Raw genomic sequence first — 15,166 nt, forward strand, 5'->3', positions numbered from 1 at the left:
ATATCAACGTCAGCATCGTATAAGCACCATGGTGACCCTACCTTTAAGAAGCCAGCTTCAGCTGGGAAGGGTGACAGACACCACCATCATAAGAAGCGAAAGCATAATCACTGGACAGCACTGGTCAGCCAGAGTTCAAGCGCCAACATCTGTCTGTTTCGACATCGAAGGCGACATTGACTTCAGTTGCAACTTTTCCAGCACATACCCCATTGCCCTCAACTGCCCAGCCTTGGGGAACTTTCCCCCCTTCTCTCGGATGCCCATTTCAAGCTTCAACATTGAAGTTGACGTCGACACCAGTCTCCATTGGTGGAACTCTAGACTCCGCACTGACTTTGGCTCCATCAGCGTCGCTCGTCTTGATGTCGGGACCTCCAGTCAAGAAGACTTCACCATCGACAATAACTCGGCCGTCAACAACATCCACCCTGACAACATCCACCCTACCCTACATCAGATTTTCACTTGACACTGTAGATATCGGCTCCTCGCTTTTCTCTGGTGCTGATGCTGCTGCCTTCTCCCACAGTAATTTTGCGTACATCTTCACCTGGCCACTCTCCCCATGGGGGGAGCTCAGGTTCCAACAAAGACTTCTGGCACTCCCCATTGGAGCCTTCTCCAGACTCTTCTGTTGCTTTTCAATGGTGTTTAGAATGCCTTATGTGGTCCAGTACCTCCACTCTTCTGCTTTAACCTTTAAGGGGTCTCTATTGACTTGTGGGCTGGATGAGGAAGATACTGGCTCCATCCCTCTAGTACCGAAGACTCCTTTGGCATTGCCAGTCCATCACACCCCAAGATGTTTGCCTGTTTATCTGTGGAGGGAGGATTACTACTATTCTGCTCCACACCTGCCATCTCATCCACTGAACTACTTCAGCTCACCAAGTGCACTTGATCCTGGCCATGTTCGTAGACAACATGTCTACCCACAGCATTTCACTTCTTCTGGGCTCCCTTATGATTTTTAAGATTATTGTTAGTAGAAGATCATGAAGTTGCAACGTCTTCTCTCTGAACCTTCTACACCTGCTCCTAAAGAGAAGCCTCCTTCTGAAAACTTTAAATGTCCTGCTGTACCTGCAGCTCCACCTGTTCAATCTATATTTCATTCTCCTATGCAGGAGACTGAACAATCTCAAGATCCCCCACAACCCTCAAAAGACCAGGTACTCTCAGAATATAACTCCTCCACATCCTCCGATGAGGACTCTGTCCAGACTGAGAACCCATCTGACACATCTGGATGAATAGGCCTCACCATCTGCTTCTCCTGTAGAAGAAACTAGGTTTACAGAGTTCAGGTCGCAGTAATGGCTATGGCCTTGGGCCTTGAGATTCAGACTTCAGCTCTGGAAGTTAAATATCCAGTATACAACTTCCTTTCTACTACCACAGCTTCTCAACCTGCTTCATTGCCCTATTTAGATTACTGGCTCGTAACTGGCAGATGTGAGAATTCCCTTTGCTCAGACATTCAATATACTCTTTCACTTCTCACAGATCTGAGACTGTCGGTCAGCCTCAAGAAACAAACCTAACACCCCAGCGTCGCCTTCCATGTATTGGTGCTCCAAACACTCCTATCTCCCAGATGACAGAAATACTTCTGTCGCCAATCTGATCTCTGTCTTTCAGCCCCAAAACAGAGGGCTCACTCCATCCAACGCCTCTTAGGGTTGATGCCCTCCTGTACACCCACGGTTGCACACACACTCGCCTGAAGATGCACAAATTGCAGCTTTGGTTCCTCTCCATGTTCCTCTCCATGTTTCACCCGAATCTAGACAAACCAAATGGCTCACAATCCCATCTCATGTCATGCAATCCCTTCAGTGGTGGACTATGCCTCAATCACTATCGCAGCCTCCACTCCCCATCAGTTACGCTCACCACAGATGTTTCCCTTTGGGGTTGGGGGCAGTGTTCCCTCTAAGGTGTGCGCACGTGTGCACGCTCACAAGTTTTTTGATGTCAGCTCAGTTAATTTTCGATCCCGCTCAGGCTGAATCAGGAATGCCCCACTCTATGCATGTGTGCGTACACTGCCTTGATACTGCTGCCCAGAACAAAATTCATTCCACACATTGATGAAAATTTTTTGAGAGAACACTGGTTGGGGGCCCCACTGTTGCAATCTGCATTCACAGGGCCATTGGAACACTCAGCAACAGGAATGTCATATCAACTTCTTCAAGCTCCTAGCTGTCTTTCTAGCCCTCAAAGTGTTTCTACCCATCCTACAGGGGCATGTAGTGCAAATTCACCTGGACAACACAACTGCAATTGCCTGTCTAAATCACCAAGGTATAGATATCCGAACAACTTGGCTCTTCAACTCTGGGAGTGGTGTCTCACCAACAGCATTCACCCCATGGCTCTCCACATCAAAGGAATCAACAACACCCTGGCAGATTCCCTGAGCAGGGATCTCTCTCTCTCTTCAGCATGAATGGGAGTTGTACAGAGAAGTTTTTCGAGACCTCTTTCACCTCTGGGGCACTCCCCGAGTGGACTTATTTGCTACCCAGGCCAATACTAAATGCCAGAGAGCTGGTCTTGTGGTAGCAAGCATGACTTGTCCCCATAGCTAAGCAGGGTCTGCCCTGGTTGCATTTGAATGGGAGACCACATGTGAGCACTGCAAAATATTCCCCTCAGGGGATGAAGCCGCTCTGGGAAGGTTTCAAGTTCCCTCCCTGGCTTCTCCAAGATAGGGCTGAGAGAGATTCCTGCCTGCAACCTTGGAGAAGCCGCTGCCAGTCTATGAAGATAGTACTGAGCTAGATAGACCAATGGTCTGACTCAGTATATGGCAGTTTCCTATGTTCCTATGTTCCAACTTTTCTGACAAAGGGCAGGGATGGGACCAAGGTCCATGGGGGACACATTTCAGCTGGCTTGGAGGGAGCATCTCTTCTGCCTGCTCCCACCATTTCCACTGCTTTCGAAGGTCCTCAGAAAGATTCTTCAGGAGCAGATTCGCTGCATCCTCCTCCCCATGGTGGCCAAGGCATCTCTGGTTTCCACTTTACTCCAGTTATTGAACCTAGGAAACATAGTTGTCTCCTGGTCAGACAAGATCTACTCTCTTGGGAATCCGGGCAGGTTCCCCACCATGCCCTAGGAACCCTCAACCTGACAGCCTGGAGACTAAACTATTAGACCAGATCCTCCTTAATGAGCATCTACCAAGAGAAATTACTTGTATAAGTGGAAGTACTTCACATCCTATGCTACTATGCACCGGTTTGACCCATTCTCAGCCTCCATCCAGCAAATCCTCCTGGATCTGATCTCCCTTAAGTTTCACCTAGCAGCTATCTCAGCCCACCACCTGGGGTGAGACCCGCTCAGCCTTCATCCACCTGGATTCTGAGTGTTTTCTCTAAGGCATTACTCACTTGTGTGGGAACCTGTTGACCCATGGAGCTTGTGTCTCGTGCTCTCGTCCCTCATTGTCATTCGAACCCTTGCTCTATTCCTCCCTAAGGCATCTTTCTCTCAAGATCTACTTCCTAATAGCCATTACATTGGCCAGGCAGGTCAGTGACCTTTCTGCTTTAAGGGCTGACTTGCCATATACAAAATTCTGACATGGTGGTGCTTCGCCCTGACCCACTTTCCATTCCAAGGTTATACCTGACTTCTAACTCAACCAAGACATCATATTGCCTCCTTGCTTTGTTAAAACCTTCCAAACCTAAGGAATGGTCAGTGCACTCTCTGAATGTTCGTAGATGCCTCCTTTACTATCTGGTCTGCATAAAGTCCTTCTGCCAATTGAACAAACTGTTATCTCCTACTCTGGTTCCAACAAAGGGACGTGCAGTCTCCCACCAGAAGCTCTCCAATTGCCTGATTGATCTCATCTTTTCCTGTTATAGACAGCAAGGGGCCCAGGCTCCAGCTAGAGTCCAAGCCCATTCTACTTCCACTGCCTACATGTCTCAGGATTAGTATGGCTGACATCTGCAAAGCTGCCACTTGGTCTTTGGACTTGCCCTTTGTAAGGACTATGCTGCCTAGGCCAACTTTGGTTGGGCAGTTCTCAAACTAGCACCCACCTCCATCTCCGGGGCTAGTCACTCACCCAGTTGTGAGGGAACATGGGTCATCTCAGAGATAAACAAGTTGCTTACCTGTAAGAGATTATCTCTCCGGTGATCCATGTTCTCTCACAACACCTGCCCGACCAATCCCACTGCTAGTGTGTATCCACAGTATTATGCTCTTACCTGGACTCTGCCAGTCTTCGTCTCTTCTCTCATCACAGCGGCTGCTTCAGGAAACTGAGAGGGAAAAGTGCTCTCCCACCAATTTTAATGGACGCTTCCCAAGCACCTCAGAATGCTAGAGAGCTCTTTTCGGACCTAGATATTCCTCCGCAGGTCTGCTACACAGGCAATACACATGCACTGCAGTATGTAACCACACATGTCCTGCACGTACATATCCCTGCAGCTTCATAAGTGCATGGAGTGTGTGGTGGTGTTTCCACGCAATTTAAACACTACTTCTAAATTTTTAAATTTCATATGTGGCATGGTTTCAAATGAGCCGCTCCCCACGCTATTCTGAGGCTGCAGTGTGGTGAGCCAGAAGGAGGACTGGGACATGCACACTCTCATTCTGCATCACATTGTAGTCAGGACCAGTCAAAAAGTATCATCTGAACCAATCCTCTGGTTGGTTGGTTGGATGTTTAATTGGGGGGGAGGAAATCTGAATTAGATTTCCTAGTTTATGCGACTCTCTTCATTTCATTTTCTCTTTCTACAGAGTTTTGAAGCTTAAGGAAACTGAAAATAATGCAGAACAGCAGGAAGTTGCAGTAGACTTCATCATTGAAGCCAACAGAGAAAATAATGTGAGAATAGAACAAGGAAACTGGATACAAATAATATCTTGTTATATTTGTACATCTAGTATGTTGCAGAGGCATTGCTGCAAAGCTTAAAAGGGGAAAAAAGTGTAACGGGGACAAATTTCTGTGGGCTGGTTTACACATGCATCTTCATCCCTCATGATTTGCATGTGTCAGCCATTTCAGATAAATCACCCCAGAGAGACTTTAAATCACCCAATGCCAGATCAAGCACAATATTTTTAACTGAGAGAGTCCATAAATTTGGCTATCATTAGTTGATAAATGTGTAAGTGTGAATCAGCTGTCAGTGATTGTGGTAAAAGCCGTCTTCATTTAGTGGCTGCAGAATGTATTCATGTCATATAACAATAGATCTCAAAAACACAGCTGGTGTTGAAAAGAACTAGAAAATCAGCCATGAAATATTTGCCTTACATTTGAAGACCTGGTGTTTTGCTGAGTCATAGTTTTAGAGGCAGCTCACAAATCTTTACAGAAGGCAAGCTTTTCAGATACTTGGGAAGCATTGAAATATTAGTGATGTTACATGAGAAATTTGTCCTTAAGAACATGAATGTAATCATACCTACATTATTATCAATAATAAATTACTAGAATGAGATTGGGATGGGATTCACTCTTAGGTTGCTAAATTGTGCAGCTTTTTCACGCATTTCATCTGCATGTACTGAGCAGTACTAAAGTTGGAGCTCTGAGCAGAAATTGTTTTTGCTTTGTTTTAAAAACAGAGTTTCTAGTCCTTGTTGTGGGAAGTTTGGAAACATGGCCAGAGCATTCAAATTAATTAAAAAAAAAAAATCAAAGGTAGCCTTGAGGTAGTCAGGAATATGACTTTAAGCTATAATTGTTTCTCTCTCTCTCTTTCCCATGGTTCCTACTTCCTATCCACTACTTATTTCTTGATTCATGGTAGCAAGGGATTGAACCACCATCTCAAGTCATAAGAGATGGCTGACTGGTTCTAACTCTGATCCCTCCATGTTGTATTATATTGTTTGGCTGTGTGGTTACTTTGAATGACTTGGTTTGCTTTAAATGAACTGATGCAGTCAGTTGTTATGAGAAAGAAGTACTATAGCTAATAAAGAGAAGATGAGCAATGACTTAATAGTACTTCCGAGATAGAATTGAATAAACAATAGCAAAGCATGTAAACTCTGAGGATTCAGAGGACCCAAAAACACTTCTTGTGCTATAAATATCCAGCACTGCTGAAAAGCTACTTCTCTAGAGTACAGTGGCTATTAGTTGTTGTTGTTGTTGTTGTTGTTGCTGCAGTAATACAATCTGTACTGTTGACTTCATTATCTTGATAAGATGTAGGACTGCTTCAGTGGCAAAAAGAACAAATTATGTATGTGTAAAAACAGAGAGATAATCAGCTGGATTCCTTTTATTAACTTCTGTAGTTCTAGTCAATTATACAATGTGCCGGTATATTTTAAAATGGCACAATATAATATGCTCTCATGATGAATAAACAAAAACCAAAAACTCCAACGTCTGTATTTTCTAGGTACGGCATGCATTTTCCAGATCTTTCTGTTACTTTAGCATGTTTAAGCAGTTTGTCCTATAGCACAGCAACTGTACACTTAGAAACCTATCTGGAATCCATATTTAGCTAAAAGTAAAATGAATACTTATATTAGCATTGCTCTTAATTCATTAAATGTCTTATTCTCCCCCCTTATCTCCCCATTTTTAATCTCAAAGGTTAACAACTCTGTAACAATAACTGCTTCTGGCCGTGTGGTGAGGAAGCGTTTTACATTATTGGATGATGACCCAGAACAAGAGGTAACTTATTCTGGGGCAGTTGGCTAAAGAATGTTCTTAAGTCAGCCAGTGAAATGAGCCATACTGAGTTTTGTAGAGCTTATGCATGCAGATCAATATATCTTACTCATGTGTACTCACACAATCACCTGTTAATGTAAATGTCCTGAAAAATGTTCTCTGAGTTAACTTGGAAAGGAGGGGAACAGTATTTTATATCTTTGGTAACCCTTTTCCATGAACAAGAGAAGTTTCCATTCAGAGAAAGAGAGCTCTGCTCGTGATGGAAGGGGTCCTGGTTGCTCTTCTGCCTAAGAATGTTCATTTGAGGGAGCAAACATTTAGTTTTAACCCTGCAAGTTATCTGCGCTTGTTATTGTTCCCAAATTTAGACACACTTTGACTTTAGCTCGATTGGATGTGCTTCCCTCTGGTGTTTTGGAGGGCAGATTTAAAGGCATTCCTTTTCCTGCCCATCTATGTCCCTGTGGAACAGGCCAAGTGGAGACTAGTGCGCATTCTGTTGTATATTGTGGTTTTTATAGGGATGGCCATTTAGGATTAATTTCCCCTTTGTTGACTGATTTTCAGGGCTAGTCTTGATGAGAATGTTATTAATAGAGTGGCCAGGTACTGTTATATAATTTGTAAAATCCGATCAGGTTTTTAAATGTTTGATGTTCATGTACCTGTTCATTTGTTTTCTGTTTTTGTGTATTTGTTTCTTTTTGTGTTTTTGTACTCTGGTCTATGACCTTAATAAAGATTGGATTGGATTGGATGGAAAGGGTCCTTCCATGAACAGGACCTACTTCATTCATAGAGCAAGAATTTAAGATATAGTCCTTTGTTTCCTGTCAGTGAGGAACCTCCTAACAGATTCCCAGAAATATACCCCCCCTCCCGCCACCCTAAAAATGCAGTTACTGTCCTCACAGAAAAAAAATGACATAAGCTACATTTACATAGGGGGGTGCTAGGCTAAGTGAAGTTTGAGGAATTGAGACTGGCATTGTCCTAGGTGTCCGGAAAGGAGATACAGGGGATCTAATTGACTGGTGAAAATCTTGACTGTTTGATTTTCCAATTTAACTGTATATTACATTGCCTGTTACTGATTTTATGCTATTTGAAAGCATTTAGTTCACAAAAAGATGGTAAATAACACAAGGAAAACACTACAGATCTGAGCATTGTGTCCTCTGCATCATTAGCAACTATTTTTGGAAACCATTTTTCACCCTACATCAGGAATTGTAGCTGAAATGACATAGCCACAAGAATTCTAATTCCTCTGCTTCTGGAAACCATTTCCAGTCTTGTTTCCATGGAAATGAATATTGTCTGGGTGAAAACATGGCAAGGGTTCCTCCATGGCCTTTTAAAACCTGTAGTTCATTTATATTCCATTCCCAAATTTTTTAAAAAGCAAAGAGATGAAAAGAAAACACAGAAGCAAGCAGAATTTTACCCACTGTATGCTTCTTGTTTGATTTGTTGTTCTGAACGACGTATGAAAATGTATCTAATAATGCAGATGTGAGAGCGTTTGATGCATTTATAGAGCTTCCAACCTAGACTGGCTTCTCTATTCATTTTAAATGGAAAGAGGCAATCCACACACACATTCCTTGTGTACACAGTTCTGTACTGGGGCGATGATTTAGATAACCAAGGTACTAAGGTAGCTCACCATCTGCACACCATTAATACACCTTGGACACATAGAAAGATCACAACCACTAGGAGCCCTGAGAGAAATGCATTAGAAATATGGCTATAGATTCTGCTACAAGCACTAACAATTAACAATGGGACCTTTTATAAATCAGGGCTCTTTCTCTCATTCCCTGCCTTTTTCTCTATTTTGTAGCTAGGAGGTATTTTTCAGGTAAGTAACAATTTTCATTTGCTTATTAACACGGCTTTGTGTGTGTGTTTTTAAATAAAGACTTTCAAAATTGTGGACTATGAAGATGAACTGAATTTACTGTCCATTGTGGCAGTCACTCAGATAGGAACAGATGGGACAGCACATCTTGACTTTCACTGCAATGACCATGGGACTCTCCTTAAGAGCATTCCTTTCGTGGAATCTTGGGATGTGGTGAGTCTATCCCACAAATGTCAGTTTTCACCCGTGTCTGTAGTATCTCCATTCAGCATGTCATTTTTAATCGAGATGTATGTGTCATTTTCATTCTAAATTCAAAGGCCCAATAGAAATCTCATGTGGAAAATTTAGAAAGAGTACAGAGAGACAGATGTATCTGGAAAGAAAGAGTTGCTGTACTATAAAAGAACATTCGCCTAGGGATGTGTACGAACCGGTCCGCAGGCCTGTGAACCAGTTTGTGCTAGTGCTGGTTTGCAGTTCGATGCCGGCGGGGTGTGTGTGTCTCTTTAAGGGCGGGCGGGTTGCACTTACCCCTTCCACCGCTTTCCCCCCACTGGCGCTCCATTTTGTAAAAGGGTTTTCGGGGCGGCAGCGTTCCTCCCTGCCACTCCTGCCTCCAGCTGTTGGCCAGAAATACCGGAAGCACAGTACTTCTGGTATTTCTGGACAACAACGGGGTCAGGGGCGGCAGGGAGAAACACTGCCACCCTGAAAACCTTTTTTTACAAAACAGAGAGCTGGCGGGGGGGAAAGTGGCGGGAGGGGTAAGTGCAACCCCCCTGCCTTTAAAGGGCAACCCCCGCCAGCATTGAACCATGCCTCTGCGGTTCCATACACATCACTACATTCGCCATGCTGCTATCATATATCTACCAGGGTTGAGAGTCTAGGAAAAATCAATTGCATAAATGTACAAATGGCACTTAAACACTTAAAAAAAAAAAAGGAGAAGCAGCTAGTCCACTTGAATCATGAAGAAGGGGCAAAACTGATACTTGAGCATTTAAGGTGGGGGTAAGTACTGTGTGTCTGCTAGTTGCAGCGCAAAAGCAGGGGAAGCTGGGCTGGAAAAGGCAGACCAGCTTCTGTTTTTAGGTATGTCTGTACACATCCTAAAAAATCTTGCACATAATGTTGGGATTCCCTGGGATCTAACCAAAATCACACAAAAGATTGTGAAGACCAAATCTGTACACTTTTTGTGCCTTGGTTATAGTCAGATAGGATTTCAGCCATTTCCAAACTCCTTCCCTCTCCTCCATTTCCAGCTCTGTGTTTGTTCTAGTTCAGTATGTGACAAGACCTGGATGAGCCACTCTCCTCTTCTACTATTATGGAAGAGCACATTCCATTCAAATCGGTGCTTCAAGCATGGGTGGCCCTTCCATGAGGCAAGGTGAAGCAGCGAGTTATTGGGGCACCAGAGCGCAGCAAAAGGCTTTCGCTGCTGCCATTGAAGCAGCTCTTTGGGATCAGTCCAAGCCTTGAAGAGGGCATAGGGAGATGAGAGAAGGCTGCACTTTTCTCCTCACACCCCTTGCAAAGCTTGCAAGAAGAGGCTGTTGGCAGCGTTCCCTCCTCTGCACCCCCATTGCCACTTTCAAGCTTGCAAAAGTTGGTCTTGAAAGGGGAATGGGCCCCAGTGGGAACATGGGGTAAGGCAGCAAGGTGTCGCAGTACCTTGGGCTGGCCCGGGTTTCTGCTCTGTTCCAGAGCAGATAGTCTAAGAATTAAAACATATTATGTATGAGCATGCAGATTGCCCCCAAGTAACTTATGGCAGGACTATCTATAGCAGTATTCAGACACCTCTCCATTCTGGAGTAGGTTTGTCCCTCACTATAGGAGTCTGCTTTGGAACACTGCAGTCTCTTCAGGACTACTTTCCATAGTGCATTAACATAAAGTACAGACTGCAAGCAGATCTATATTCTGGAGTTTTTCTAAGCACATTTAGATTGTGAACCCTCTGAGGACAGGCAATCACCTTCCTTTTCTTATTATTCTTTGAGTGTGTGTGTGTGTGTGTGTGTAAAAACTGCTTTTTTTGTTAAAAAGTGGTATACACACATAATAATAATTAATAACAGATGATAAGCAAGTACTTTGTGTTGTTATTTGCCTTCTGCAAGTTAATGTCTCATCTGAGGTTTTTATCATCACTTGTATACTGTATGAACATGTCCTCCACCCTATCTAGGAGAAATTAAAATTACTATTTACCTTTTTGTCTCAACACAGACTTACAGCCATGAAGTTTATTTCGACAGAAATATAGTATTGCACATTGAACAAAAGCCCAACAGGATCTTCAGCTGCTATGTGTACCAAATGACCTGCAATAGTTCAAAGGAAGATGAACACATAAAAAACAAAAAAGGGAAGCGACTGTTCTGTAAAAAACTGGGAAGAACATTTGAATATTTTTAGAATTCTGTCGTTTTAGAAAGCTTTGCTGTGGACAGCATCCAAAGACTTGTAATCCTCTTTTGAGCTAGTAAATAACTGTTTTTCAGTTTCATCTGTGTAAATGTAAATCCTTTAAGATTAGTAATATGTTGCTTTTAAAAAAATAAAAAATCTCATACATATCAAAGTTGTGGTACTCCTCATACTCATGCAAATTTTCAAATAGTTCAAAACTATATTTATTTATTATTTAAACAATAATTCAAAGAGAACTTCAACATTCCACAAAATAATATGCTTATAGAGAGCATTTTATCTGTTTTAAAAACTTATATCCCCCCCTTTTAGTGTAAAAATGGATGGCTTATAACAGTATCATTTAAAAACAACAATAAAAATGGACTAAGAGAATAAAACAGCAAAATGAAAATAGCAGTAATGAGGATTTTTCCTAAATTTCAGTGTCAACAGTTACTCATACAATACCTACAGAAAAATAACGTACTGCTCTAGCTGTTATATAATTTTAGTTTAAAAGTACTTAAATGGTTAGCTGAAAACCATAATCCTGGAAAGCGACTGAAAACACATCTCACTGGCTAATGCAATTATGACATCACTTTCCTGTTCATCTCTGAGTCTGGGGTGGAGATACTGCAGCTTATTCTGCTGGCTAGCTGGCTTTACTCAGCTTTTTTTCTTCTAAATTTGCTGCCAAATAACAGGCCCCCAAATTATTAAGGTAAGCAAATTACATGGGGGCAGGGTAATGTAAGGGGTTCTTCCAACTTTGCTAACAAATAAGGAGGAGGTTGCAGCTGATTTGGGTGGGATACTACTGGGGCTGAGGAACAATCCAATACTGCAGGGCTTTGGTGTATGAGGCGGCAGCCACTCTGATTTGAGGGGATACTAGAGCAGGGTGAGGATGAGGAACTCTTTCTCTACCACCATCTCTAGTGATCCTGGGAAGTGGAGTTGGAGAGTGGGGGAGCAGAAGGCATGCATGGAAGCTATATTTCCTCTCTCCAATGTTCTTAAAGGGAGAAGATCCTGAGCTGGGAAGGCCAAGAAGACGAAAATAGAAGCAGAGCAGGAGTGGGCTGGCTAAGAGGTTTTGGGGAGAGTAAACTGCCTTTTTTTGTTGGAGAGTGGGGCGCTGATCTGGTCCTTCAAGCCCAAGAGATATCCAGCAGATCTGTGGCACCTATTAAATTACGGCAGGGATACCACCCGACAACTACCACCACCCACGCCAAGAAAGATTCCATCTACCTTGGAATTCCTACTCTTTAATCCTGGGTGTGTGTGGAGGGAGGACACACTGCAGTTTATAGTAATGCGAGAAAAACAGTTCTGAAATTAATGGTGGAAGAAAGAAAAAGGCACTCTGCACATGTGTTGGCACAATTGTTATTCTTAGACTTTTTCTTTTGAGCTGAATTTCTATAAGATCAAGGGTCTCGGCCTCCCCACAAACAAGTAAAAGGCAGTTTATTCTCCCCAAACATTTTAGCCAGCCCCCTGGGGACAGAGTAAAGCAGAGTAATGCCAGCCAGCAAAATAAGCCACAGTATCTCTGCCCCAGAGGAGACCAGCTTCATAACTGCATCAGCCAATGAGGTGCATTTGCAGTCTCCACTGTTGCTAGGCTAACTTTAAAGTATATTTTCTTAAAAACTATAAAAGTTACAGCAATGATTCTTGTTTCTCTACCTCTTCATTATTTGACACATTGCAGTTATGGGACTGATACAGAAATCTGAGAGTTAGGAAAATACCACATTAGAACACATTTACCTGTTAAAAAGACTGAGTGACTAAAAGGGCTTCACCTAATGCCAAAAGGGCATCGAAGTAAGCACCATGTGAGCATGTTCCGCATGAGAGGGCATTCCACAAATGAGGTGCAGGCACCATGTGCCTCATTTCAGATGGCAAGAGTAACTTCATCTGAAGTGATGGAAACATCTGGAGGAGTGATGATGATAAAGACCTCAGTGCAAGGATAGGTTGATGTGTTGCTTCAGGTCTCTTGAACCCCAAGTGTTTAGGGCTTTAAAGATTAGCACCAGCACTCTGAATTGTGCTCAGAAGTCGATTGGGAACAAGTATAGCTGTTTTAGTGCCAGCAAGGTATGTCTCCAATGCCCAGTACCTAGCCACTGTGTTTTCAATGAACTGTCATTTCTGGAAAGTCTTGAAAGGCAACTCTATGTAAAACGCATTAGAGGAGTAACTTGGAAGTTGCCAGTGCATGGATAACTGGCCAGACACTTTTTAAAAAATTGATTTATTGTTAGATTTATATACCGCCTTTCATTAAAAACAACCCCAAGGTGGTTTACTAAAGTTAAAACACATATAATAAAAATATAATAAAAATGACAGTTAAAAGTATTTAGCTAAAAATATAAAAACAAATCTGATTTAAAATATATAATATGCAAACACAGAAAAACTATACATGGATAAAAATAACACAGAAGCAGCAATGAAACAATCATGTAGTTGGCCAGACTATCTGGCCAACTGGATCCAGAAGCACTCCCAAGTGACAGACCTGCTCCATTAGTGAGAGTGCAGTTCTCTCCAGAACACTATCTCCATGAGCATATAAATCACCTACCCACAGAAGCTGCATCCTGTCAGGACTCGGCCTCAGATTGTTGGCCATTACCTCACCTATTACTGATTCAGCACTTCCATCACTTCACCTCTCATATGTAAAGGACAAATAGAGCTGGGTATCATCAGCGTACTGATGACACCTCACCACAAATATCCAGATGACCTCACCCAGTGATTCCATGTAGATGTTAAAAACCACAGGAGATTATGGAGCCCTGAAGGACCCTGTACCACAAATGCCATGGGGTGAAGCAGTAATTCCCCAGCACCACCTCCTGGATTTGCCCTCCGGGTAGGAGCAGAACAACCATAATGCTATGCCCCCAACTCCTAGCCTACTCAGAAGGATAACAGGGTCAATAGTATCAAAGTAGGGCAGTGCATTGGAATATCCCATGCCAATGAACTTGTAGGCTGCATAAAGCCTGCAGCTGCATAAAGGCAGCCGGGAATTGTAGTTTACTGTACATACTACTGATTGCAAGATTTACATCATTTACAACATGCTATCATAAAGAACAAAATAAAATTATACACATGCAAATTCACAAATTACATTTCACCAGACTAGGAGCTAACTTCACGGTACTTAATGAAATCCATCCTAACTTTTTGCAGCCATGGTTGCAATTGTTTCTTGAGGTGTTTTTTTTTTTAATAACAAATCAGTTTTTGTAGTACAGTCCCCAAAGGTAAATTTTGTTAGAATGCATCAGTAGTGGCACTCTAGGTTCCAGATAAAGTGAATGTTGTAATATGTAATTGCAAAGGTTCTCCAAGCTTCAGCTCTGCAAATACATGGACTTAAAATTATTTTAGCCTTCAAGGATTAATGAGAGCATATTCTTCCTTTACTTATTTACTTACTTACTGCTGTTTCCCTATACAGGTTATGTTGAATTTTGTTGGAATACAACATGAGCCTATTGCAATTCTATTCATCATATTCTTGTTCTGTTTTTCTGTTTTTACATAAGCTATTAATTAAAATGCAATATACAATTTCTGTCTCGAGTGGAAATGCCAGTGGCATCATCTTGTCTTTCCAATTTGTGAGTCTCATGCCCTATGGCTTGTCCTACAAAATTAGGTAAGGCCTTGAAGGCTATCTCAAAGTAGCTTGAGTATAATGATGATGTATATGTTATCTTCAAACTGTGTGTATATGTATATGTATATGTATGTATATATATATATATATATATATATATATATATAAAATGGGTATCTAACACATCTGTCACATTAGATGCAGGTCAACTAGAACTTCTCCTGCAGAAACCTCATTCAAATGAATGGAAATTATGCCTCTGATTTCCATTTTTAAGTGAAGCTCCAGCACCATACTGCAAAGCACTCATGGATAACTTTCCCCATAAAATTATCTGGCAAAAACTCTGAGAAGGATGACACTTCCCAGCACTCTGTGCCTGCCTTCCAAGATGGCATGGAGCTCAACAGGGCTGTTTCTCTTAAAGGTCCTGTCATAGCTCCTACAAGAGCTAGAGGGGGGAGTTCACTGCAGTGAATCCTTGATTGTTAGGGATTTAAAG

General features: G+C 42.3%; 1 protein-coding gene across 7 annotated transcripts in view; it reads left to right on the forward strand.

The window, feature by feature from the left end:
• DCAF17 (DDB1 and CUL4 associated factor 17) overlaps window positions 1-14,615 on the forward strand; it is a 41,856-nt gene extending 27,241 nt beyond the window's left edge. For all 7 annotated transcript variants that reach the window (XM_053265670.1, XM_053265659.1, XM_053265703.1 and 4 more), the window contains 4 exons: window positions 4,789-4,876; window positions 6,614-6,697; window positions 8,628-8,783; window positions 10,815-14,615. In XM_053265670.1, coding sequence (XP_053121645.1) covers window positions 4,789-4,876; window positions 6,614-6,697; window positions 8,628-8,783; window positions 10,815-11,003 — 517 coding nt within the window. In that variant the 3' untranslated portion in view covers window positions 11,004-14,615. The remainder of the gene's footprint in view (window positions 1-4,788; window positions 4,877-6,613; window positions 6,698-8,627; window positions 8,784-10,814) is intronic.
• Window positions 14,616-15,166: the final 551 nt, after the last annotated feature.

This window comes from Hemicordylus capensis, chromosome 1 (assembly GCF_027244095.1).
Source record: "Hemicordylus capensis ecotype Gifberg chromosome 1, rHemCap1.1.pri, whole genome shotgun sequence".
NCBI classification, from domain to species: domain Eukaryota; kingdom Metazoa; phylum Chordata; class Lepidosauria; order Squamata; family Cordylidae; genus Hemicordylus; species Hemicordylus capensis.